Below are 27,994 nucleotides of genomic sequence, written 5' to 3'. Positions count from 1 at the left end.
GTCGTTTTGACTCGCTTCCCGCTAACAAGACGGTTAACAACAACAACAACAACAACTTGTACAATAATGTCGAAAAAAGATTGGAAATTTGATATAAATGAACATATTCGTTATCATCTAAAGAAGCCAAGATTAAAAGATTTATCGTGGACGCTTGTATCTGCTGCAGGCTGTCGACTTACCATTTATTTTATGAGTAAACTTGTAGGTAAGTTGTTGTTTATTTTTGGGTTTACTAACGACTCGCCCCCTTAACGACTCGCCCCATAACGACTCGCCCCACTTTTTATAACGACTCGCCCCACTTTTATAACGACTCGCCCCACATGTTTAACGACTCGCCCCACATAGATAACGACTCGCCCCATCATTACTTATATGGTAGGATTTTTATTTAATTTCGATTTTATTGTGTTTTAAGTCGGTAAAAACTGGTGGGGTATTTTCCCGCCTTCATTCCTTAATTACTTTTGTTTTTAAACAATTTTTTTTTCTATCGTGTACAGAATTCTATTCTCCTAAGCAAGATGTTATTTTTAAAACTGAACTCCAAATATAAACGCTACAAATCGGTATAAAGTACGAACATGTCAACCGTAAATCTAGATTCTAAAACTCCAAAACGGTATGTTATTTGCAAAAGTTAAAGTTATAACTCGCCGGGCTGCCGAAATCAGAAGAAATACTTAATATATATTGATATATCTGAAAACTACGTTACGTAAGCTTTCTAATGATATATAATTTGTCAAAATCGGCCTAGAAATGAAACTATAATTTAACAAAATACGTGAGTGGGTACATCAAATTTATAACCTCGGCGCTTCGATAAAAGATCGATAGTTACGACACGGTCACGTGACTTAGACACAACAAGATATTTGGCGTAACGGTCCCGTTTCTTATCCCTGTAATCTAGAATCCGTGCCTTAACTTAAGTTAAAGTCTGTATCGGTCGGAGCCTCAGCTATGCAAACAGTCTCACTAACGACAGTTCACAATATTTGTAAATACTTGTCCAAAACTAATATGATTATAGGTGCTACCTAATTTACGGTCAAAAGTTTTTTAAGTTTTTTTTTTATAACCATGTATTTTTAATAAATACATGGACATGATTGTGTTCAAAATATTATAATTGTTGCAATAATTAAGTAATGCATCTTAAAAAATCAATCTTAAAACGAGTTACATGTTTCAAGCTGAAAGATCTAGCATCTTATTTTTATTTTTTTTCTAGCCACAGGAATTTAGAGCTGGTTCGGTGGCTGTGGTATAGTGGATGGGGTGTCTGCTAACTGGCTTAGTCACTGGGAGGTCTCTGTATTGAACCCTTTAGTGGGAGCATTCTCTAGATAACCCTAAAGACATACTATGGCGTACCATTTGGGTTGAGTCAAGAAGACCTACAAGTTAAAAAGAGAAATGTACGGCGAAGTACAATAATTGTACGTCAACATAAATATAAAATACACTTCAAAGTATATATTTGTACGTCAAAGTACAATTTGTACTTCGACATACATGTTTGTACTTCTACGTACACATTTTCTGAACAGCCAATCAAAACACTAGTCTCTTGAGCCGCTTTTCCTTCAGATTTATTCATAATAAATGTTTAAAATCTCTTTTTTAATTAAGGACAAAATGAATAAAAATATCAGAAATGCAAAAAAACAACAAATAGAAGTTTTAAGTATTTAATGCATTGAAATAGATTATATACAAATTTGAAGAAGATTCAATTGTTACCTTTTTAAAATTAAAATTATTCAGCATATTGTGAGTATTTATTGATCATGCGGGGTAGAGTATCACGACCGTCCAGCGCATTACTGTGTAGAAAATTCCCAACGGTAACCAAACAGTTACAAAGCATTAACGGGATAATTAATAATGTATTATAACCTCCCCGTTGGTTGTATTTTGTGATAACCATAACTTGCATAAGTCAGAGGTTAATTCCGCCACGCCAGGTCAATAAATACGCACAATATCTATGAGTTAGCGGTCGATAGTTGCATAATTTGGTATAAATTATAATAATAATAATGTTTAATAAATACGCACAATATCTATGACTATGAGTAAGCGGTAGATAGTCGCATAATTCAGTATAAATAATAATAATAATGTTCAATGTCAAATATCTCTAAAAGCAACAGACGTAAGGTGTCTTCTGATTGGCTAACACTCAAGGGTCGGTGAAAATTGTACGTCGAAGTACATTTCTCGTTCTACCTAGTACTTCTTGTAGACTTTCGACGTCATCAGCGGCGTATTTAGGTGGGGGGCTAGGGGGCTAAAGCCCCCCCCCCCCAGCTGGCTGGCTAGACACGATTTTTAATAAAAATGAGCCCCATACAGTTTCAATCCTCTTGTGTATTTCCTGTCATATGTCCCTAATTAAGCCATAAACAGCTGTCGATTAGTGTGATTAGCCCCCAGGCATGTGTATAGACGATCTAACCTTCGTCAGCTAAAGTGCACGCTTCATTGACTGTAAGTAATAAACTGCGCTATTTGATTGGCTGAAGAAGATACATTCAACTAATGAAATTCATCCATACATTTAGCTATAGATAAATGTTTACAAATGGCTGCCGCATGAGACTTGTGAAAAACAGTATTTCAATTTGTAGCAATTAAAGAGTTTAGACGAACACAATGGACAATCATAATTATTTTTTCGGTAATTTCTTTGATGAATTTAATTGGTATTAGCTCTTTAGAGTGATAATCCTTTTGAGTAACAAGTTATTGCCAGTGAAATTCAACTGCACACTTAATGAATGGCGATTTTTTTTTTTTTTTTTTTTTTTTTACAAATCGGGCTAACTGCTTTGATGTTCATCCATACTTTTTAAAATTAAAATAGACTCAAAAATGGAGAATTACTTTGCTATATGAAACTAAATCATTTTCTTAAAGTGTGACAACATCGAGACAGCAACACCCAAATTAAACTACACAGAAACCTAACGACTCCCTTTGTTAACACTTTTGTGAACGAAATGGACACCCGATTCAGTGATTTGCAGACTAAGGCAGCCATGGGATTGAAGTTTATACCTGAACAAATGTGCGCCTCTCCTGTCAGTGCTAGTGACCTTGAATGGTTCATTGATGATCTCCCTTCCCCTCAGTCCCTCCCTGCTGAGTTGCACTTTATATGGCAGGCTAGGTGAAAAGGTGTACCCAACCCACCTACTACCCTTCAGGGCTCTGTTGCACATTGTGATTCCCAGCTGTACCCCATCATTTACACTGTTTTGTCCATGTCATGTGTGTTCCCTGTTACATCATGCGAGTGTGAAAGGAGTATCAGTGCCCAAGGACTTGTTAAGACAAAACTAAGATCATCAATGGGTCAGGACAGGTTGTCCGCTGTGTGCCTGCTTTCCATTCATAGGGACATGGACATAAACATTTTAATGTTGTATCTAAGTTGACCTAGTAGGATATCCAACAAGGTTAAATAGGAGGTCCACCCATCTAACTCTGTTAAAAAAGTTATGGATAAAGATAATGTCTCCCACCACTTTAGTGGTTTGAGAGACATTTGATTTACCCCTGTGTGTCTGTCTGTCCGTGTGTCTGTCACACTTGATGTGTGAACTCAAGTTCTTGTTTGTTTTACATGCACTTTTATCATGCAAAATGCTGATTAGATAGCAGGAAATCGCATCATTTCAAGGTGCCATTTCAAAAAAAAATCGTCGACGGAAGGGGACACCCCTCCCGCACCCTCCCCTGTTGAGCCCCCCCTCTGAACATTTTCTGGATACGCCTCTGGTCATGGTACGTCATATAGACACTAAGTACTGGCCCTACCCAGGAAACAGTTTGTTTCATCAAATGTCTCGATTCAACTTGACAGCTTGCTTAAGCAGTTGCATTTAGCATACAGTACACTGATTTAACATAATCAAAATCATGTGATGTGTCAAATCAATTTTGATTGACAAATTTGACAGGATTTTTTTAATCCAATAAGTTTTAGACTGTCAAATAACACACACTACGTATTGACCGCCATACCTGGAGCTTTCTTCTGTATATCACTGACTTCATCAGAAGAATGATTTCTACTGTTGGGAAACGTTAACACCACTAATTGTCTTCTTATTTATTATCAATGTATAGTTATGTGTAACAGCATAACAACATACTTGTTTAGCAATTAAAATATTTAATAAATACAGGTATCTTGCAGGTTTCTAATTTTCTTTCGCAAACTATTGTTGAATAGTTTAAATTTTTTTCGCCACTAAAAACTAGCCATTTTGTAGCAATTCTAAAATCACAGTCTAAACTGCATACACTTAGCTCTATACAGAGCTCCAGATAAGGATTTGTGAAATAAGTAACGGTACTGCCACTGGCAGAAAGAAAAGGAGTAACGCTTAAACTCAATTAGTACCTGTACTACCATATCCAAAAATACAGGTAGTACTGTACTACCCGTGTTCTTGGATATTGAAGGGTGTATAACTGACTTTACAGAAACATTTGCAGCAATTATAATAAATATATGTAGCTTCTTAAACAGTTACTGTATTAGGTTTTCCATTCTGAATTATGATGCAAATACAACTACACATTACAACTAATGACTAATACTATTTCTTCATTTTTCTTGACAAGAAAACACAAGCCAACTAGTAAGCTAAGTAAATGAACACTTATTTCACTGTCTAATTCGTTTCTCATCATGTTTTCTAACGTTTTAAGCCACCGATGCAATCAAATCGTTTAATATCTGGGCGACAATGTCTTTTTCTGGGTTTACATATTTAATGTCAGGATGGTTAGACGACACCGTATGTAGCCATTATATGACAACAAAGTGTTGTTTTGAACCGCTTTCGGTTAAGCCGGCATTCCATTGCACGCAGACATATTGTTTTTGACAGATTTACAAGTTACAGGAAATCACGCGACAGAATAGACAAAAATATATGAACCCAGTCTACAACTTTTCGGTAATTTAAATTAACGAAAAGCGTTGTTAGGTTAGGGACCAATAAAATAAATCACGCCGTTCTGACGCAGACGTATTGATACGGCCAGATTGTTTTCGTAAATGCGTAAAATGGATATTAATGCCGTTATTGTACGTCCAGTTTATAAAAATAAATGCGTAAATCTTCATAAAAAAAGGCGTATTTACGGCTGTACGGCCCTTACCTGGAGCTCTGTCTATAGTTACAATTTGAATGCAAATATTAGAATGCATCATGTTATATCATCCATATTTTTTTATTTAAACATTCAAATAACACATAACACAGTACATATATAAAAAGGTATGTGGTATTGTGTGGAGATACAAAACACTTCACATCATTTATTTGCACATAAAATAATAGTTACAAAATAAGTAAAACTAAAACACTGTCATCAACCTACATTTCAAGAATATTTACGTATATGAAATTACAAAGTGGTGGTATTGTATTACCTTTTACAAAATTAACATTGCTGGTTTTGTACTAGCCATAAAACATTTATCATGGATTGACAAGTAACAACCAATTTTTTAAATTACACAATAGAATGGAAATCATATTAATTGCATTATGCATTTACTAAACAAGGTATTTGCTACTGTTTAGAATTACACTATCTTACTAAAAATGATCACAGGTACTTAGTGCTTTTACATACTTGTGGTTAGTTTTGTATTACTAGTTTGACAACTATCGGCAGACACTTGTCGATATACAGACAAAATTTGCATGGGAACTTTCATATTTTTTCAGCATAATTGCCTTCAAATTGTTAATTTAACAACCCTTTGACATTGTTTGCACATCTGATCTTATTATACCATAGATGATTTTTGTTTATAGATAGACATATATAGACTTTTCAAAGTTCTATAAAAGTTCACACATGTTCCATCCAAGTAAACAAACAGAACCAATAAAGATCACCACAGATAATGACTGTGTGTATAGCTTGGAAATTTTGATAGTTCAGGAATCCCTCCTTTGTTGATATCTGTAAACCAAAACTGTCAGTTTTGCTGGATAGAATGGCTTGTATGATGCCCAGCTCTTGCCTTCGCAGAACAGCTTCTAAAAAAGGAAAACCAACAAATATCTTAAAATTTGATCAATAACGCAGACAATTTATAAGTGTCTTGTTTTTTGCTGATTTCGAATCTGGCAGATTTTTTACGTAAGATTGTTGTACGAAAATCCAAGGGTATCAGATTTTGTGGTTTGAGGCCTTAACTAATTATAGTGATATGTAACCTTTCGGGATATCGATAAAGTGCGAGCAGACGAGGTGTAAATACGTTTAAAATTAAAGCTAAAAGACTAAAAAGTTATATCGGAATATCTTTAAATTTGGAAAACAAAATGTGTTTCTGGTGGATAACAACGACAACTTACCAGAATATTGCTCATGATCACACGTAAAACTTCTTTCTGAGAGCGAATGGAAAATGCGTCACAAATTCTGACAAATAAACAGTAGGGTGTCGTTATTGAAATACCGCGAGAATACTGGAAGAATAGAGATGCCAACTATAATGTTTAAAACAAATAATTTTTTTAACAAGCCTTTGTGATTTGTCAGGATAATAATAACAATAAGATATCGACAAAATCAAAGCAAATAAATTCGACAGAAATCTGAGATTTGACAATATATTAAAGACGGGTTATGTTCACCTAAATTGTGTTTGGTAAAGACTGTCACTATGTAGTGAACCAGTCTTCGGCTTATACCCACTGAAGAAGAGCATTCAGGGGAGATAATTGAATAATGACTTAATTTTGGAACGGTTGCGAAGAAAAAAAAAATAATGCGATAATATTTAGTGCGATTCGCTACACAATTATGATGTCATTGATATAACTTTTCCTGAGGTATGTATTTACATGTGATTTAGCATATGTCAAAGTGTTTTTGATTTGTTCAAGGCCATAAATAGCGTCGCGAAAATATATGTCGCGTGGCAATTTTTTTTGAGACGTATCCATATGTGGTATTCTTATGTAATTTTATGTCTAAATTCCCATATGTATGAACGGTCAACGCCCGCTTTGCGGGCTTTTGCCCGTATAATTTGTTATCCCCCGCCAGAGGCGGAGGGATATTGTTTTGGCGTTGTCCGTCCGTCCGCCCCCGCCAGAGGCAGAGGGATATTGTTTTGGCGTTGTCCGTCCGTCCGGCTGTCCGTCCGGCACTTTTGTGTCCGGAGCCATATCTTGCAAGTGCTTTGGCGGATTTCATTGAAACTTGGTATGAGTATATATATGCATAAGAGGATGATGCACGCCAAATGGCATTGTACACCATCTGTTAAAAACAGAGTTATGGCCCTTTGTATCTTGAAAAAATGCTTTTTACTATAGGCACTTTTGTGTCCGGAGCCATATCTTGGAAGTGCTTTGGTGGATTTCATATAAACTTGGTATTAGTATATATATGTATAAGAGGATGATGCACGCCAAATGGCATTGTATACCATCTGTTAAAAACAGAGTTATGGCCCTTTATATCTTGAAAAAATGCTTTTTACTATAGGCACTTTTGTGTCCGGAGCCATATCTTGGAAGTGCTTTGGTCGATTTCATATAAACTTGGTATTAGTATATATCCCCCGCCAGAGGCGGAGGGATATTGTTTTGGCGCTGTCCGTACAGCTGTCCGTCCGTCCATCACTATTGTGTCCGGAGCCATATCTTGGAAGTGCTTTGGCGTATTTCATTGAAACTTGGTATGAGTATATATATGCATAAGAGTAGTGTTTTATCCAGGCCGTTTTAGCGTGGCGCGGCGCCACGCCGCTTTTTTGAAGCGCCTCGCTGCCCCTTTCAAAGCAAATCAGCGCCACGCTGCCCTTTTCAAAGGCCACCGCCCTGTTTTCCGCCGTGCGCGACCTTATTGATAACATCTTATTTGCCTCTTAACCAAGCTTCTAAGCCGACTATTATCAGCGAAGATTCGCGCGGTTGTGAATACGTCATGCGTGAATAACCATGTGTCAATATCAATCGATAATTTCAGTGGCTTTGTAACACTAATCGGTCTTGATACAATCGTGCACAGTTACTTAGGAGACTTGATGAAAACCTCGATGTTATTCACGTGAAAATTGTGCATTTCATGCATAATTCAGTTATATCAAAACATTTATTTTTAAGCGTAATTAAATTAAAAAAACACCAGTTGTATCTGTACAATATTGATTTGATTTCAATTTAATGCAAAACAGTTTTAAGTTTATAAAAATTAATTTACAGGGCTTGCACTAAGCGGCGTACGGCCGTATATTACGCCCGATAATTGTTTCCATACGCCGATTACAAAACCCCATGACGTCCACTGTACTTCCTGAAAATTGGCCATTCGCCGAAAATAGCAACCCGTGACATATTAAAGCTGTCGGTTAAAATAACGCTCCGCCTCCTATCCAATACAATTGGCGCAGGCTCGTATTAAAGCTGTCGATTAAAATAACGCTCCGCCTCCTATCCAATACAATTGGCGCAGGCTCACAGTAGATGTGTGTTGATGAATTGTAGCAGACGACAATCTTAACACGTTTGCTGTTCACGGTTAGGCAGACCGCGCTTAATTGGAGCACGTGCTTGTTTATTGTCACGATGTTTTGATTACAATAACGTGTGAATGTCGGCAAAGAAGTTGATACCCTGTTTGGCCAAAAGTTGTTAATTGTTGTAACAGTAGTAGGCCTGCACCATTGGTTCAATTAAGAACATTATGACCCGTTTGTAACTTGTCAAAATATGTTAATTGGCAAACACAGATATGAATTTTACAAAAATATTGAACTTGTACCACTTATCATTCGTGTTTAGAATGTCGCAACGTACACTTTCCGATTTTGGCATTCCACTTTCGACGAAACGTAAATTAGAAATTGATGCAAATTGCTTTGTAAGCAAAACAAGTTTATATCGGAGACCAATTAACGCATATTGAATTAATTGACAATGAACAAAAGACAGTACGGCGCCGTTCCTAGTTACTCTTTTTGCGAAATAAAATGTACACAATACAACACGTGGTCATGAAAACAATGTCATTACGCAGAACTTTCTGACTATTCAACAAAGTGTTAGTGTTTGTGAATCTCCATTTAAGATGCATATAAAGGAATTGTTTGTGCAATGTGTGTAACGTTTTAAATATAAATAATTGTTTAAGAGGGTAACTCATTTAACAGTATTCTAAGACTTCTTTGAAAAGCTATAGTTTGTATAAGATATATATCCTATGGTGTTTAATCTTGTTTTTTGTTACTACATGAAAATATAAAACACATAATAAAATATACATTCTGGATTTTGTTGGTTTAATTATTCAACAATAAATCTCAAAACTATACATACAATGTTTGTGTGTAACAAAGCTTGTTATTAAGTCACTATACAAATATATTTGTGCCCTTTTTATGGATGTCGCGCGCTAAAGTGCCCTTTTTTTAAATTTTGCACCACGCCCTTTTTCCTTCCTGTATAAAACACTAAAGAGGATGATTCACGCCAAATGGCATTGTATACCATCTGTTAAAACCAGAGTTATGGCCCTTTGTATCTTGAAAAAATCTGTCAGTTTGTTCATCCCTCCGATTTGCACCCATCCTCAAACAAAGCATATGTTGCGGGGGATATCAATTCTACGAATTTGCTTGTTATATCTGGATTGTGTTTGGCAATACTAGTGTACTAGTTCTTCTTGAATTATTTGATCTTTTTTGAGTACCGTAAATAAGATTTCAGACAATTAAAAATAATTGAAAAAAATCCTGTCTGAAAATACCAATAATATTTTTTAAATTCCAGGTGTTCGAAAATTTAGAGACAAACTGAAAAAATTGCATTGACGATCAGATGCCGGTTTGCAATTTGTAAAAACGTCCAATGTACTAACAACTAATATCATGTGCTTGTTAAAAAAAGTATAAAACTATTGCACGTTTTTGAAAATAATTTCTTATGGTCTTTTGTACAGAAAGTTACTCAAATGCTCTTTTTATTACCTACAGTTTCAAAGATGAGCTTTTGATTAACAGATACTCTAGTCTAGTATGACCTTGTACGTAATGCACTTAAATAAAAATCTGCAAACTATGAATTCTTCATTTGTTTGTCAGTTTTACACCTTCCTTGTTTATATAGTAATTAAAGTGTTTATTATTTGTCACAGTTATCTCTCTGAGATAAAACCATTTTTATTACCCATATAAATGGTTATTAACCCAATTATGCAATTGATATGGTCATTGGCATAAAAAAAACGCATGATGGAGGTGACACCAGATAAGCGAAAACAGGGAAGAAAATTGGTAAAATAGCGCTGCAAAATGTACTGTCCAAAAATTTAGAGTCATAAATTATTGACAAAAACCCGCATGTCTGAAAATTTTGAGTCTCGAAAAATAATAATTTTGGCCATAAAAGGGGGTGTTTGAAAATTTAGAGTGTTGGCAACTTAGAGTAATTACCGTACATACAGTTAAAAGTTCTTCCAGTTAAAGGCAAAAACCATGTTAAAAAACAACCTTGAAGTTTCAAAATGTGGGATAAAAATAAGATATAACAAAAACTATCGTGTTTGGAATTTGCTCTGTTTTTAGCTCACCTGAGCACAAGGTGGTCATCGTGAGATTTTGTGATCGTTTTTTTTCTGTCGCCTGTTGTGCGTCGTCAACATTTGCCCTGTTAACACTCTAGATGCCACATTTATTGTCTTAATGAAACTTTGTCAGAAGATTTGTCTGATTGATATCTTAGACATGTTGGTTCCGGCTGGTTGAAAAACATGGCCGCCAGGGTTCTGGGCATTTTTTCTTATTTGGCTATAGTAAAATCTTGTAAACACTCTACAAGTCACAGTTATTGTTTATCTTCATTAAACTTGGTTAGAATATTTGTGTTAATGATATCTTGGTTGAGTTAAAAAATGGTTCTGGTCTGTTAAAAAACATGGCCCCAGGGGGCGGTACATTTTTCCTTATACATGTATGGCTAAAGTAAAGCACTGTTATCTCTCTAGTTGATATTTTGCCCTATTTTGAAAATGGTTTCAGAAACATCTCAAAAGTGTCTGAGAGCAGTTCAGTTCCCTGAAGTCTCAGGCCCTCTTGTTCCTTTTTTTCCTGGTAGTGTTTATAACTGCTCTTCTTCACCTTGTGCTTAACCCTTTGCATGCTGGGTAATTTGTCGTCTGCTAAAATGTCGTCTGTTGAATTTCTAAAATTAGCATTTTCTTCGAATTTTTTTCAAAGAATACTATCAGAATAGCAAACAGTTTGGATCCAGATGAGACGCCACGTTCTGTGGCGTCTCATCTGGATCCAAACTGTTTGCAAAGGCCTTTAAAATTCAGCTCCAGCGCTTTAAGGGTTAAATATTTATAACTAGTTAACCTGTTTTAGTTGAACTCTTTCCTTGCAGTTTGTCTTCTTTACTGCTCTAGGGAGCATATGTCAATTTGCAAGACATACTGGGTACATGTACATGTTTTGTAATAGTGACTTGATTTCAGGAAGTTGCTAGAAGCTATGATCTGTCAAAATTGACATTTGTGTGTAAACTGTCACTTTTTGAATCTAACTGGCTGAATTTTAAAAGGAATTTTTATTATTATTAATATTATTCAGGAAATATTGTATGCACAATTGTATAATTTCCAATTATAATATTAATATATTTGGTTGTCTGCTCTACATGTTCTCATGTTTTAATTCAAGTAAAATTGTTCTTAATGAACAGACCATAAGAAGAATATTTGCATTAATGCTTAATTTTCTTACAAACCACTTACTCAATTAATTGAAAGTGAATTGAATAACAAAACTTTTTTATTCTGAATATATAAAATTGCCTACAAGATGGGGTAAAAATTGTTTAATTTGCATGTTAAACCAATAGTTACCATATGTAATGTAAGTTTAAGCGCAGGTCAGATATTAATTATTTTTATATTTAATTCAATTTTAATTATTTTTATTACATGTTTCATGCATTGTTATTAAGTCACCTTGGTAGAATATAGTAGTAAATTTATCAATTAATTAATTACTGGTTATGTAAAGAGGGTGAAATAATTTTAAGAACTCAATTAAATTGTTAATGAATGGGTTATACTTTATTGTAGCAGACCGATTTTCAATACTGTTGCTTTAAATATAAATTTTCTCTAAGGCCTATTCAAGAATAATACATCTGAGCTGGAGTCTTTTTGTTTTAAGTTTCATAGAAATTTTATTTTCCAGGCAATGTCTTGAACAGAACAGGAGTACACAATTTGGGGACATTTCATGACACCATGGAAAACAGAAATGGGCGGGGTCTAATAACAGTTGCCAACCATACCTCGCGTCTCGATGACCCACTTATGTTCAGTTAGTTTCTATTCTTAAAGGGACCTTTTCACGCTTCGGTAAATTTACAAAATTATAAAAAATGTTCCAGATTCACAAATTTTTGTTGTAGTTCTGATATTTGTGAGAAATCAGTAATACTGAACAATTACCATGCTCATAAATATCCATTATATGCATCTTTTGACGATATAAGAAGCTGATAATTATAATGTGTTACAAACGTGAAACAATTGAATAATTTGTTCTGTTGTTATGGTTACATTTTTTTTATACTAGAATGATTACTTATATCAAGTGTAAAATACGTGACTCACTGTATGAACACGGATGGCTGAGTGGTTTAAGTGATATACTTTTACTCCAAGGGTCAGTGTTTCGAGCCCAGTTGAGATTTTTTTTTCTTACCTTTGTTTTTCTTGCTTTTTCCTGGAGTTATTTTGTTCCAGGGATTACATTTATCAATTTATATCATTTAATGGCAATCTTGAATACATGCCAAAATCTGTGAAAAGGTCCCTTTAATGTTATATCCTCGCTTTAGTTGACTTCTGTACATAATAATAAAATATGTGAAGTTAAAGAAATAAATGACACTCCTAGTTATACTGAATAAAGCTTTAATAGTTGTTATTTCACATGTAACATGTAACAATTTTCCATAAAAAAAGCATTTACCATTGCAATATTTATAACCAAACCATAGTATAGTGACAAAAAAAGAAGGAACTGCAACTTTGAAATTGATTGTTTTACGGAACTCTGTCTACCCATATTAAAAAACATTTTCTATCAAAACATTTTGCTAGATAGCAATTCGACAACAATTTTTTCTGATTTCATGGTACAAAAAAATGTACAGTTAACATGAAGAAGCTATATCTCATCTAGAACCATGTTTACCAATGTTTTGTTTCAAATTTCACATATTTTAACAGGTGTTCTACGATGGAATGATATCAAGTTGCCGAGATTGCGATGGTCAACAGCGGCAGAGGATGTCTGCTTTAAAAGCAGATGGGAGTCTGCGTTTATGGCCCTGGGCAAAGTGCTTCCAGTGACGAGAGGGGCCGGAGTCATGCAGAGGTCAATGGACTTTTGTGTTAAGGAGCTCATGGAGGGGAAGTGGGTCCATATGTTTCCTGAAGGTTAGACATAAGAGTCTTGCTTTGGGAAATAGGGTCACAATGCGTATGCATAAAGCCTAATCCCAGCGCAGTCTGCACAGGCTAATCAGGGGACAAGACTTAGCTCTTTAATTGTAAGTTTTATTTAAAGAAAGTCTTTTATTGGCAAAAATCCAGTTTGGGCCGAAAGTGTTGTCCCTGATTAAAGTGACGTTAGACGCATCTAACAGTATATGCTATGTTTATAGGTGTCTATCGCAACTGTAGTTTATTTTGGGTGTTTTCACTTCATATACACTTATATTTTGTTAATGCAGCCTCAACATACTAAAACAATATCCCGGAAATGGAAAAATAATGCATTTGAATATCAACCGTACTTTCGTTTGACAACTGACGACAGAAATGATTCGTTTTCCTGCAACGATATCTATTCATACGACACACGAATACTAACTCTGATTCCTAATTAAAAGACAGTTCCGCTCGGCTTAGAGGACTGGGACAATTATGTAAAATATCGAGTATAATATATATTTTTTATAAACAACTGGAAGCAAGATGAGTTGCAGATAATTTATCAGATACCACATTTTAACTAACTCTTTTGACCTATTAATTCTTTTCAGCTCAATTCAACAGTGAAAAATGCCCATAATATCACTTTAATCCATATTAATTTTATGCAGGTTGCAGTTGCATATTGGATATGGTATCCACATTTTGATTCCGATGTCTTGGGTTTGATCCTCACTTTGAGAGCTTTCTTAAGATCGTGTCCAAAGAAACCAAGTACTGGTTCTACCCAGGAAACTGACTCTGGCATTTCAAAAAGCTATAGGCTCTGGTTTTAATTAAGGTCAAATACAAAATGTTGAAACAGCATTATTATGTCCCCCACTATAGTAGTGGGGGACATATTGTTTTTGCCCTGTCTGTTGGTTGGTTGGTTGGTCTGTTTGCGCCAACTTTAACATTTTGCAATAACTTTTGCTATATTGAATATAGCAACTTGATATTTGGCATGCATGTGTATCTCATGGAGCTGCACATTTTGAGAGGTGAAAGGTCATGGTCAAGGTCATCCTTTAAGGTCAGAGGTCAAATATATTTGGCCAAAATCGCTCATTTTATGAATACTTTTGCAATATTGAAGATAGCAACTTGATATTTGGCATGCATGTTTATCGCATGTAGCTGCACATTTTGAGAGGTGAAAGGTCAAGGTCAAGGTCATCCTTCAAGGTGAGAGGTCAAATATATGTGGCCCAAATCGCTTATTTTATGAATACTTTTGCAATATTGAAGATAGCAACTTGATATTTGGCATGCATGTGTATCTCATGGAGCTGCACATTTTGAGTGGTGAAAGGTCAAGGTCAAGGTCATCCTTCAAGGTCAAACGTCATATAGGGGAACATTGTGTTTCACAAACACATCTTGTTTTTAATGTATTAACTACATATACTGGCATTTATTTATTATGTAATAATAATTTAGTAATATGACCTCAAAAACAGAAACTTGAGAAAACATAATAAGTTGTAAATGCTGTTGCTGAACTTGTTATGTACACAAAATTAAAATGTTCCTTGAACAAGCTAGTAATTGAATGTGTAAATATGTACATGTAATGGGTAATCTCCAAAATATTGGTACTGGTATGATTTCATAGGTTAGAGCAGGTGTTGAAATCAGACATGAGAATTCTATATGAAACCACACATTTTTTACGGTAATGTATTTCCTGTGAATACACTGCTAGCTAGAATGTAAAAAACACAAATATGTTTTGAATAAATATGCTATGAAATTTGATAGTTTTAGATAAATATGCTATTACTTACCTGTTATTTGCTTTTTTACAGGAAAAATTAACTTGGAACAGAAACCAATAAGATTAAAATGGGGTGAGTAAGATAATGTAATAAATTTATAATAATAAATCTTTAGTAGGTAAATTATGCAGAAAACAAATTGAAATTTTAATTATATACATTCAGTATAAATTAATATTCATGTTATTAGACAAAATGTTAATACTACAGAAACCAAGTTTTTCCTCACCACTTTTGGAATGGATCAACACCAGTTCATTTGGGAAAATAAGCATAGTTATCAGCTTAATCAGGAAATGTTATCAATTTCTTCAAATTTGTACAAACCATATCAGAGTGCAGAATCAACAGGGTTTTCAGCGGTTTACACACGGGCTGAACATAATGTAAACACACTGTTAAGATCTTTATTTTTGCAAATAACTGAAGTTATTGAAATACATGTGAAAAAATCTGTGTGCATAAAATACAGTTTTTCTTGCGGTTTGTGAAGATATTTTACAGTATAAGAATAAATCCTTGAATAAGTCCGAAATCGGTGACAAAATTTCACTTTGCATGAAGCATAACCATGTAGTACAATTAGATTTTTGAACAAAAACACAGGCTTATTAAGTAAAGTAATGCTGATGTATTTCACATTGCCATAAGCAGCATAAAAATCCGTCTTTTATGCACTAGTTGAAAGGCTATTAAAATTGTTTTTAAAAGTTATTTTAAATAAAGCACCACTGACCGTCATGTTTTCATCCATTAAAGTTAATATAGGGAACCCCACAAAGTCACGTGATCCTGCACCCTGACAAGAGCAATTAATGTTTCTTATTTTTTACTTGTTTAAATGTCAGACAGTGCGTAAAACTGAGTCTCAAGTCTGCCCATCAAATGAAAGCTTTCTTTCTTAACCCTTTCCCACTCAGAGGCAAAGTGAAAATGGCTACGGGTATGTGCAAACAGCATAAAACCGGAACAGCCTGCGAGTAACTTGCAGTCTGTTCAGGTTTTATGCTGTTTGCTGCTCATCAGTTTCTAAGGCTTGGGAATGAAGTCTTTAAAACTTGAATCTAGTAAGAAAGTCCTTTAATTAAATGTAACTCATTTAGTAAGAAAGGCTTTTAACTAAAAGTAACTCTCTAAGGGTCTATAAACACGTTAAAATACATATCTAAGTGGTAAAGGGTTAATTTATTTTCTTCTCTAATTTGGAAAAAAAAACAATCGTGAAAATTATTTTTTAAATGGTATACGGAGTGTTACTGTGTTACTGATTACCGGAATCCAATTCATATGGAGTAAAACCGCTGGAGACATACTGATAAAAAAATATCATATAGTGTGATTATACAGCCGCTACACTATTCAGAAACTGGCTTTTACTCTTCTTCTTATATGTACATGGAGAAGAATATGTTGCTTTTGTGTCCTTCAGGGGTTGGGAGACTGATCGTTGAGCCAAGTGTGACACCACTAGTCCTGCTGATACACCACGTGGGTAGGTACACATGTGTGTGCATTTGCATATGGATGCTTCAATGGCTGATTTTCGTAGTAGTGAAATTGATGTGAATGCCAAAACAATTTTATCCTGTCTGTTTGACTCATCAGAATTTGAATGCTTTAAAATTGACAAAGTGTTAAATGAAACTGTTTTACATGCTCGTATGACCTATGTTTGTCATGTTAATAAAGACTAGATATGTTAAACTATTAAAAGTATTATTAACAGCAGAACGTGTTTAGAAAACAAATAATGTGAAAATACAGATAGAAATGAAAAGTTACTTTCATGTTTCTGATAAATCGAGTTAACTCTTTCAGTGCAGGAACCGAATTGTAAAGGCCTGTGCAAACAGTTTGGATCCAGATGAGACGCCACAGAACGTGGCGTCTCATCAGGATCCAAACTGTTTGCTATTCTGATAGTATTCTTTGAAAAAAATCAAAGAAAATGTTAATTTTAGAAATTTAGCAGACAACATTTTAGCAGACGACAAATTTCCCAGCATGCAAAGGGTTAAAAGCTTTGAGATGAACCATAGTATTTTATAGAAAATAAGAAAATTAACTATCATGGAAATGTCTCCACCTTGACTAAAGTGGAAATCAGACTAAACCGCATTGAGATAATGAGATTCAGCTGTATGTAATAAGTGTCATATGATTCTCCCTCAATCATTAACCTTGAGCAACAATCTAGTACCTTAAATTAAAAATAGCTCTTGAATTGTAGTTTGTTTTGAAACAGTGTTTTTTTTCAATATTGGTGTGTTGGATTATACAAAGTAATCATGTACTTTAAACTTGTTTTTGATTGCCATTACCATATTGCAAACAATCAAACACTTGAAAATCTTATCAGAAGATCAATGCTTATTCTTATCAACCCTTGTTTTATATAAGAACATGAACTGTTTTCACATGCAATTATTTAACCTAGGGTCACCGCCTTTGAAAGGTCACTGCAACGGTGGTTTGCCCCAACCATTAAATCAATATGGACCGTGCTCTGTGAAAAGAGGGTTTAATGCATGCACGTGTCATAAAAGATTAGCCTGAGAAGTCCGCACAGGCTCATTCAGCTTTTATGGGTTTGTTCTTTTACTGAAGTCTCTTTGGAGCAAAAATTCAGTTTGGGGGGAAAGTGTTGTCTCTGATTAGCCTGTGCGGACTGCATAGGCTAATCTGGGACGATACTTAACGCACATGTGTTAACCCCGCTTTTCACTCATATACTCTCTTTGTCCGTGAGTTGCAATCTTTCAGAAGAGTGCACGTCTGATATGGTTTTTATCCCCGCCAACTAGGAGAAGTGCAGGGACCAAGAACCATAACTCTATCTACCTTAGTTTTTGAACTATCTACCCTTTTATATAACTTTAAAGTAAATTTTTGTCCGGAGCATAACTCTAAATATACTAAAGGGATTTACTTGAAACTTGAAATATAAAGGGATGGCAACTTGGAGAAGTGCAGTGACCAAGAACCTTAACTCTATCTACCTTAGTTTTTCAATTATCTCCCCTTTTATATAATTTTAAAGTATTTTTTTGTCCGGAGCATAACTCTAAATCTACTGAAGGGATTTACTTGAAACTATAAATATAAACAGATGGCAACTAGGAGAAGTGCAGTGACCAAGAACCACAACTCTATCTACCTTAGTTTTTGAATTATCTCCCCTTTTAAATAATTTTAAAGTAAATTTTTGTCCGGAGCATAACTTTAAATCTACTGAAGGGATTTACTTGACTCTTGAAATATAAACAGATGGCAACTAGGAGAAGTGCAGTGACTAAGAACCAAAACTCTATCTACCTTAGTTTTTTAATTATCTCCCCTTTTGTATAATTTTTAAGTAAATGTTTGTCCGGAGCATAACTCTAAATCTACTGAAGGGATTTACTTGAAACTTGAAATATAAACAGATGGCAAGTAGGAGAAGTGCAGTGACTAAGAACCATAACTCTATCTACCTTAATTTTTGAATTATCTCCGCTTTTATATAATTATGCTCCCCTTCGAAGAAGAGGGGGTATATTGCTTTGCTCATGTCGGTCGGTCTGTCGGTCGGTCTGTCGGTCCGTCCACCAGGTGGTTTCCGGATGATAACTCAAGAATGCTTGGGCCTAGGATCATGAAACTCCATAGGTACATTGATCATGACTCACAGATGACCCCTATTGATTTTGAGGTCACTAGGTCAAAGGTCAAGGTCACGGTGACCAGAAATAGTAAAAAAGTTTTTGGATGATAACTCAAGAACGCATACGCGGCCAACAGGGCGAACTCTGAACAATATAACTGAAGCAACTGGTCTGTTATCCTAAATCTATAATTATCAGTCCAATGAAACATCATCCTTTGAGCAAAATAAAGTGGATCAATAAAAATATTATCAGAATATGAGATTTTTTGTATATTTTGTATATTAAATATTGTGTTAATGTTTAATTTTGTTGATTGATATAAATATAAGCAGGACAGGGGAGGTAATACACTATTATATCTTTCTTATAAACAGGGGAAACAAATGCAATAAGTTTAAATTTCATGTTTAATAAATAGAGCATATTTGTTCATGTCAGTGTGAGATCATTTGTTATTTTATATGATCACATTATACCCCCCTCTCACTTTCCCCTACCCCCCCCCCTACCCCCCCACCCCCACCCCCCAATTTTTTTATAAACATCTTATAAATTACCACACCCCACATTATACCCCCTCTCACCCCCACCCCCCTACCCCCCATCCCCCCCAATTTTTAAACATCTTATAAATTACCACACCCCACATTATACCCCCCTCTCACCCCCCTCCCCCTACCCCCCAACCCCCCACCCCCCCCCCAAAAAAAAAATATTTTTTTTTTAAACATCTAATAAATTACCACACACCACATTATACCCCCTCTCACTCCCCCTACCCCCCCACCCACCCACCCCAATTTTTTTAAACATCTAATAACTTACCACACCCCACATTATACACCCCTCTCACCCCCAGCCCCTACCCCCCCCCCCCACCCCCCCCCCCCAAATTTTTATTTTTATTTTTCTTTAAACATCTAATAAATTACCACACCCCACATTAGACCCCCCTCTCAACCCCCTACCCCCCACCCCCAATTTTTTTTTAAACATCTTATAAATTACCCCACCCCACATTATACCCCCCTCTCACCCCCCAGCCCCCCTACCCCTCCACCCCCACCACCCCCACCCCACCCCCAATTTTTTTTAAACATCTAATAAATTACCACACACCACATTATACCCCCCTCTCACTCCCCCCTACCCACCCCCACCCCCTCATTTTTTTTAAACATCTTATAAATTACCACAACCCACATTATACCCCCCTCTCAACCCCCCACCCCCCCATTTTTTTTTAAACATCTAATAAATTACCACACACCACATTATACCCCCCTCTCACACCCCCACCCCTCCCACCCCCCCTCATTTTTTAAACATCTTATAAATTACCACAACCCACATTATACCCCCCTCTCAACCCCCCCCCCCCCAACAAAAAAATAAATAAATAAATTTTTTAAAACATCTAATTAATTACCACACCCCACATTATACCCCCCTCTTACTCCCTCCTTGATCATGACAGGCAGATGACCCCTTTTGATTTTCAGGTCACTAGGTCAAAAGTCAAGGTCATAGTGACTTGAAATAGTACAATGGTTTCCTGATGATAACTTACATTAGGTCAAAGGTCAAGGTCACTGTGAAAAAAAACGTATTCACACAATGGCTGCCGCTTCAACTGACAGCCCATATGGAGGGTATGCATGTTTTACAAACAGCCCTTGTTTTAAAGTAAATTTTGTCCAGAGCATAACTCTTAATCTACTTAAGGGATTTACTTGAAACTTGAAATATAAACATATGGCAACTAGGAGAAGTGCAGTGACCAAGAACCATAACTCTATCTACCTTAGTTTTTGAATTATCTCTCCTTTTATATAATTTTTAAAGTAAATTTTTGTCCCGAGCATAATGAATTATCTCCCTTTTTTTGTTTTTTCAAATATTATTCTACTCTCTAAAACAAATGTTGTCGAACAAGCAAACACATTTCGGCGGGGATTTGGCACTACTGTGATAAACTCTTGTTAAACTACTCTTAACCCTTTCCCCCATAAAAACAAAGTGAAAATGGCTATGTGCAAACTGCATAAAACCAGAAACGCCTGAGAGTAACTTGCAGTCTGTTCTGGTTTTATGCTGTTTGCTGCTTATCAGTATTTAATGTTTGGAGATGAGACCTTAAAACTTGAATCTAGTAAGAAAGGTCTTAAACTAAATATAACTTTCTAAGGGCCTACAAATGCTTAAACATACGTACATGTATCTAAGTGGTAATGGATTAAATCACAAGCTTACTGATCAAAACACATATATCAAGTGTTTTTTTTCAGGATTCGAGAAAGTTTTTCCCAATGGAGGACCGTTGTTTCCGAGATTGGGACAGAAGACCTCAATCTATTTCAGTGAGAAGCTAGACTTTACCAAAGAGGTGGAACAAATGAGATCCCTGATGAAGACTCCGGTAAACCAGCCAATATCTGTGTTGTTTTAACTTTGTACTTGGTGTTCAAAAATTCTTCTAGGGCCATTATTAAGCAAACAATCCTTGAACAATTTTTTTTTTTAATTTAAATTTGATTATTCATAAAAGCCTTAAGTTTGAGTCAAACATGGCATTAACCCCCTCTATCTACATCATTGTTAATGTGGAGCATTTTCTAATGACGTTGTCACCAGTAGTAGCCTGTTCATATCCAAATGCCGGACGTATTTTTCTTGGTTTTAGTTTTTTCTTTATTCTTAAGTCTAAGAATGGGTTGGTGAATGTGGGCCCAGGCATGTGGTTTGTTTACTCAAGGAATTAACAGTATTTTTGCCGTTATTTAGACTAGCTAAGACTGAAGATTATTTAACCATTTAACATTTAGATACATATTTTTACACATGTGTAGTCCCTTCGAAAGTTAAATTTAATTTAATACCTTTCTTACTAGATTCAAGTTTTTAAGGCTTCATTTGCAACCCTTAGATACTGATGAGCAGCAAACAGCATAAAACCTGAACAGACTGCGAGTTACTTGCAGGCTGTTCTGGTTTTAAGCTGTTTTGCACATAGCCATTTTCACTTTGCTTTTAAGCGGAAAAGGGTTAAAGGATTGTTTGCACACATGGCGCAGGGGCCCCTATGTCTGAGTTGCAAAGTTGCAAGGTTACATAGGTCAGGGGTGGCACGTCTAGGAGGCTATATATCCGTTAGGTAAAACTCTATTAGAACATGCATAGGGTGAAATTTCTTACAGTTACATGTACCTACATTATGCCAAATTCATTGTGACTTGCAATTGCCATAACTGCCTCTATTATGCAGCATTAAAGACAGGAACGTTTGTGCCAAAAGTTCTTCAGAAAGATGTTTTTATTCCGTCATTAATGTGCAATAAAAACTTATCACATGCTCTACCCTGTTTTCTATGTCATTTATGCATTACTGATGTTTTTATCTTAAACATGTATAAAACTACTTCTTGAGCGTTTTCATTGGGTAATTTTTGTTTGGCTTACCAATCGTGTTTTGTTCTTTTGCTGAAATAACATTGCAACATTAAGTTATTTAATGCAATATAAACCTTTTATATAGTAACATGTATGTGAATATTAATTTTCTTTTCTTATTAAAAAGCATGTGATAAAATAGATTTTAAACTTGTCATTTTACACCATCATTTATTAGACTTGTATATGAAATGTGTTAGAAAGCTTGTCAACCACTCACTTACTAACAAGATTCCTGAACAAATTTAATAAAATTTGGTATGAAGCGTCTATTTTTTTTCAGATCCTTTATGTATGAAACCACAAACTGCTGCAATGCCTAACATAATATCAATCTCGTATATCACACAGGACGAGATGCGCAAGATAATGACTGACGTCATCCAGGCAGAAATGGCCGTACTGAAGCTACGAGCCGAGCAATTTCATAAACAGTATTGGACAACAGCGGAGGAGGACAAGAACAGATAGCAGACAGCCACTGTTTGCCTTTTGTATGACACTGAAAGAATTAATCTGGGAAATAAAAACATTGGATGTCAGGGTTTCCTATCAGCTGTAAAAAGTTGTTGCCATTTACTTATGCTAAATTCAAAAAGGTGTCGCCAAACTGGGGATTCATGTTATGACGTTAATAATGCTAAATTCCAATAATAACAATACTGCAGATATGTACAGGTAACATCAAAGCAGAATTTATGACCTTAATATTTGAGCACTTATTGATTATTCTGACTGTATGACTTTTCATATATCATATTACTGTTATAATGATAATGTGCAGTTAATTAATCAAAATTCACTTGAATATCTCAATGAAGGAGTGTTTATGGTCAGTTATAAATGGGTTTTGCAAAAATGTCCATGTGTGATATATTTTTGCTAAAATTACATAATTTATTACCGGTTGAATAGTGACATTTGTTTGAGCTATGTGTGGGAAAATGGGGCTTAATGCATGTACATAATGTCATTCCAGATTAGTCTTTGCATCCACTCAGGCTGATCAGAAAAAAGACACTGGATTTTCTCTAAAAATGACTTCCTTTTAACGAAAAAAACTATTCAAGCTGACAGTGCCTTAAGCCCTATTATCCTATTATCCTAAAATGCCCATGCATTAAGCCCTATTATCCTATTATTCCCATGCATTAAGCCCTATTATCCTATAATGCCCATGCATTAAGCCCAATTTTATCCCATCATCAGACGTGCATTGTCAAAATAAACCACTGTGGAATAAATTTTCCTCTATTTCGGCAGTGCTGAAATATAGCTGTCACGCGTGGCGGAGATTGGTTATATTACTCGGAATCAACTATAAAGTAATCATTTTTAGTAAAATCGAATCAGATTCAACAAAACAAACAATTTGATACCAAGATGTTATATATTTTTAAAAGATAATGCAACTGAACAAGCATAAAAATCATTATTTACAAATATTAAGTCCGCGCACTCGTGACGTCATTATTAACACGTCATACGACACAATGCATGTTCTTTAACGCTAAAGCTGCAGTTGTTTAGTGTGTTTTTTTCATTATTTCTTAATAATCGGGGACGTAGAGGTATGATAAACAGAAAAACAGGTTACTTACTGATCTTTTTGTAATGTATTAGGCTCGGCACGATTAAAATAATGAAACAATGTTTGCTTAAAATAACTTTGGAATTTTCGGTGTAGTTCGATTTTCCTATTCTATTTTTAAAGAAATAATTTACGACTAAGAAAATTGATGGGATAAATCGAATACTAGGTCGGTGACGAATAAACCGACGAATAAAGCAAAGTTTATTTTGCTCGGAACAAAAATCTGAACCACTCGCCAAGGCTCGTGGTTCAGATTTTCTAAGCCTCGCAAAATAAACTTTGCTTTATTCGGCACCGACCTAGTATTCTCTTTATCCCAGAGCAAGGCTCTGTTATGTGCATATCATGTAGATAGCAAAGTTAGCAGACACTGTGCTGTGTGTCTGACACAGATGCAGAATATCTAGGAATTTATTATTGAAACTCATTTTTAGTAATTGTCCAAAAAGTGAGACATTAATAACCTAATGATTGGTAAATATAGCATACTGGGGTACGCATTTGTAATCTTTGAATCAACGTAAGTAGTAATTGAGAAATTAATTTCTTAATGATTGGAACATATGACATATGTATTTTTAATTTTTAAATGTGTACATCAACATCTCAACAGCAAGTGCAACAGGGAAAATACGATTTATTAATCTGAGAGTGTATTACCTAATGGGTGGAGCTGCTTACCTGTATTATTAACCCTTTCCAACTCAGAGGCAAAGTGAAAATGGTAACTCACAGTCTGTTCAGGTTTTATGCTGCTTGCTGCTCATGCTTTAAAATTTGAATCGAGTAAGTCTTTTATTAAATTTAACTGTCTTAGCGACTTCAAACATGTCAAAATACGTATCTAAGTGGTAAAGGGTTAAAACCTATATGTAAGGGCCCAGAGAGACAAGTTTACCCTTGGGGTAATTTAAATTTAAACAGTCCCCAGAACTCTATATGTACACAACATTTGTTTATTAAACCCCCACAAACAAAGTTTAGGGGGGTATATAGGAGTGAACTTGTCTGTCGGTCGGTCTGTCTGTTGGTCTGTATTAAGTGTCCGCTCTCTAATTCAATTAGTTTTTATCCTATCTTCACCAAACTTGGTCAGAAGTTGTACCTACATGATGTCTAGGCCAAGTTCGAACATGGGCCTTACTGGGTCAAAAACTCGGTCACGGGGTCACTTACCGGTAATGCGTTTTAAACATTCAGCATGTTGTCCGCTCTCTAATTCAAGTAGTTTTCATCCGATCTTTACCAAACATGGTCAGAAGTTGTATCTAGATGATGTCTAGGCCAAGTTCGAACATGGGCCTTGCCGGGTCAAAAACTAGGTCATGGGGTCACCTAGTGCGTTTTAAACATTCATCATGTTTTCCGCTCTCTAATTCAAGTACCGTAATAACTCTATGTTTTCGGACACTCTAAGTTTTCGGACACCCTTTTTTTTAGCAAAAGTAATAATTGTTGTGACTTAATTTTGGGACACGCAAGTAATTGTTCATAATTTTTGTCTCTAAGTTTTCGGACAGTATATTTTACAGCGCTATTTTACCAAATATCGGTCATGTTTTCGATATCTTATGACACTTTTATCATGGGGGTTTACAATCAGATTAACATCATAAAACATGACAGGTGCATGCCTGAGGGAAACGGACCATTACATTTGCGTTATTGGGTAAATAACCTTGTAAACCGGTATTAGACAATGGTTTCGCCCGATAGCATAAGCGTTATGACAATTACCAGGGGAAGTGCCAATTAACAGTTCAAATATCTACCGCAATAGTACTACCCCTTCTCAGTAAAATAACTGTGATAAATACTAAAAGCTCCAAAGTGTGATGCACCCTTTTGCAAGTTTTACGAACAATGGAAGGTGTTAGACAACAACTATCTGAAATCAACAAACAAAGAATTCATAGTTTGCTTTTTTTTGCGTTAATTACAGGTTAATACTAGCGAGTATCGGTACATCACATGCTCATCTTTGAACTGGTTGGTCAAAGTACAACCTTGTAGTAACTTTCTGTCAAATAAATTAGGCATTTAAAATTATTTAAAATGCAGTGCAAACACATATAATTGTAATTTATACTGAACGGCATGGTATTTTACACCGCGTGCTATTACCGGTAGTCGTTGATACAATTGACTCTATTTTCTGACGCTTCAATTTTCGACTCTAAGTTTTCGGACACCTGTATTTTGTGAATATTTTTCGTATCTAAGTTTTCGGACACGAACAAAATTAATTATTTTTAAGTGTCCGAAAACATAGAGTAATTATGGTAGTTTTCATCCGATCTTCACCAAACTTGGTCAGAAGTTGTATCTATATGATGTCTAGGCCAAGTTTGAACATGGGCCTTGCGGGGTCAAAAACTAGGTCACGGGGTCAATACGTGCGTTTTTTAACATTCAGCATGGTGTCCTCTCTCTTATTCAAGTAGTTTTCATCCGATCTTCACCAAACTTGGTCAGAAGTTTTATCTAGATGATCTAAAGGCCAAGTTCGAATATGGGCCATGCCAGATCAAAAACTAGGTCACAGGGTCACTTAATACGTTTTACACATTGAGCATGGTGTCCGCTCTCTTTATCAAGTAGTTTAAATCCGATCTTAACCACACTTGGTCAGAAGTTGTAACTAGATGATGTGAAGGTCAAGTTTGAACATGGGCCATGCTGGATAAAAAACTAGGTCACGGGTCACTTAGTATGTTTTAAACCTCATCATATTGTCCGCTCTCTAATTCAAGTAGTTTTAATCCAATCTTAACCAAAATTGGTCAGAAGTTGTATCTTGATAATGTCTAGGGCATGTGTGAATATGGGTCATGCCGGGTCAAAAACAAGGTCACGGGGTCACTTAGTGCGTTTTCAACATCACAATGTTGTCAGCTCTCTAATTCAAGTAGTTTTCATCCAATCTTCACCAAACTTGGTCAGAAGTTGTATCTAGATGATGTCTAGGTCAAGTATGAATATGGGTCATGGGGTCACTTAGTGCGTTTTCAAAATTGAGCATGGTGTCCGCTGTTTTAAGTGAAGACGACATGCAAAATATTATGTGACAAAGCTCTAGTTTCTTGTTGATCCAACTAGGTCTCTTGCGACTGATAGAATTAATGAGATGAGGGTTAACTTAAATAATCTCTCTTAATGTTATCAAGTCATTGAACATTGATTATTGTAGTGTGGTATATTTGTTGGGAATAATTTACTTAGAAGTGAAAAAAGCATGCAAATTTAAGTTAATATTTTTTTTATGAAATGTGAATGTTTTACAAAATATTAATATAACCTGTCTTAAAAATTGCATAATTATTATGGTTTATTTTTTTATTTTCTCTAATGTTTTCAATCACCTCGCTGTTTGGCAACTGTGATATGCATTCTGGGTCATTAGTTTCTTAGAATATATGTTTTGTTTCCAGGGAACACTTAAGTGGAAGTGTACCTACACCAGTCTTCACGCTAAATATTTTAGCCAAATAGCCCTTCAGGCTAATCAGATGGAATTTGAATAGCCCGAAGACATGTTCAATAGCCCGAAGACATGTTCAATAGCCCGAAGAGTTCAATATAAATGTTATGACTTTTTTGGCCAGGAACACCAAAATAGTTAACAATCAGAAAATCTACTTCCATTAGTAAAAACAGATAAATGTGATTACAGTAATCAAGGGTATTCTGTTTCCTTTTGAAATGTATTTTATACAAAATGCACCAGATAATTATGCTGTTTATTGTAACTTTATTATAACAAATGTTCTCATTCAATGATTCAATTAATCAGTTTGACCAGTGTTTGGTTTTATTTGAAAGCAAATTGATTATTATCGTATTATTACTAGGACAATTGCCGGTGAATTTCTGAATTGTCGGCATGTGGCTTCAGAACAAAAGGCCACTGGGTGTGTTAATTCCCCAATCTACCAAGTGACAATGTCTGCTTCTTTAATTTACTC

General features: G+C 35.3%; 2 protein-coding genes across 4 annotated transcripts in view; both read left to right on the top strand.

The window, feature by feature from the left end:
• LOC127880518 (protein rolling stone-like) overlaps positions 1–27,994 on the top strand; it is a 317,579-nt gene that overhangs the window by 158,045 nt on the left and 131,540 nt on the right. The window lies entirely within an intron of this gene.
• Positions 32–27,825, top strand: LOC127880523 (tafazzin-like). Of its 2 annotated transcripts, XM_052427836.1 has the most exons (7): positions 32–208; positions 12,266–12,394; positions 13,312–13,521; positions 15,369–15,410; positions 16,768–16,830; positions 21,274–21,404; positions 22,787–27,825. In XM_052427836.1, exons 1-7 carry the CDS (start codon positions 67–69, stop codon positions 22,904–22,906), a joined length of 837 nt encoding a protein of 278 aa, XP_052283796.1. In that variant the 5' UTR covers positions 32–66; the 3' UTR covers positions 22,907–27,825. The 2 variants fall into 2 exon arrangements, with proteins under 2 accessions (XP_052283796.1, XP_052283797.1); XM_052427837.1 differs by lacking the exon at positions 12,266–12,394.

Source organism: Dreissena polymorpha, chromosome 5 (genome assembly GCF_020536995.1).
Source record: "Dreissena polymorpha isolate Duluth1 chromosome 5, UMN_Dpol_1.0, whole genome shotgun sequence".
NCBI lineage: Eukaryota > Metazoa > Mollusca > Bivalvia > Myida > Dreissenidae > Dreissena > Dreissena polymorpha.
This window is presented reverse-complemented; position numbering and strand designations above follow the sequence as displayed.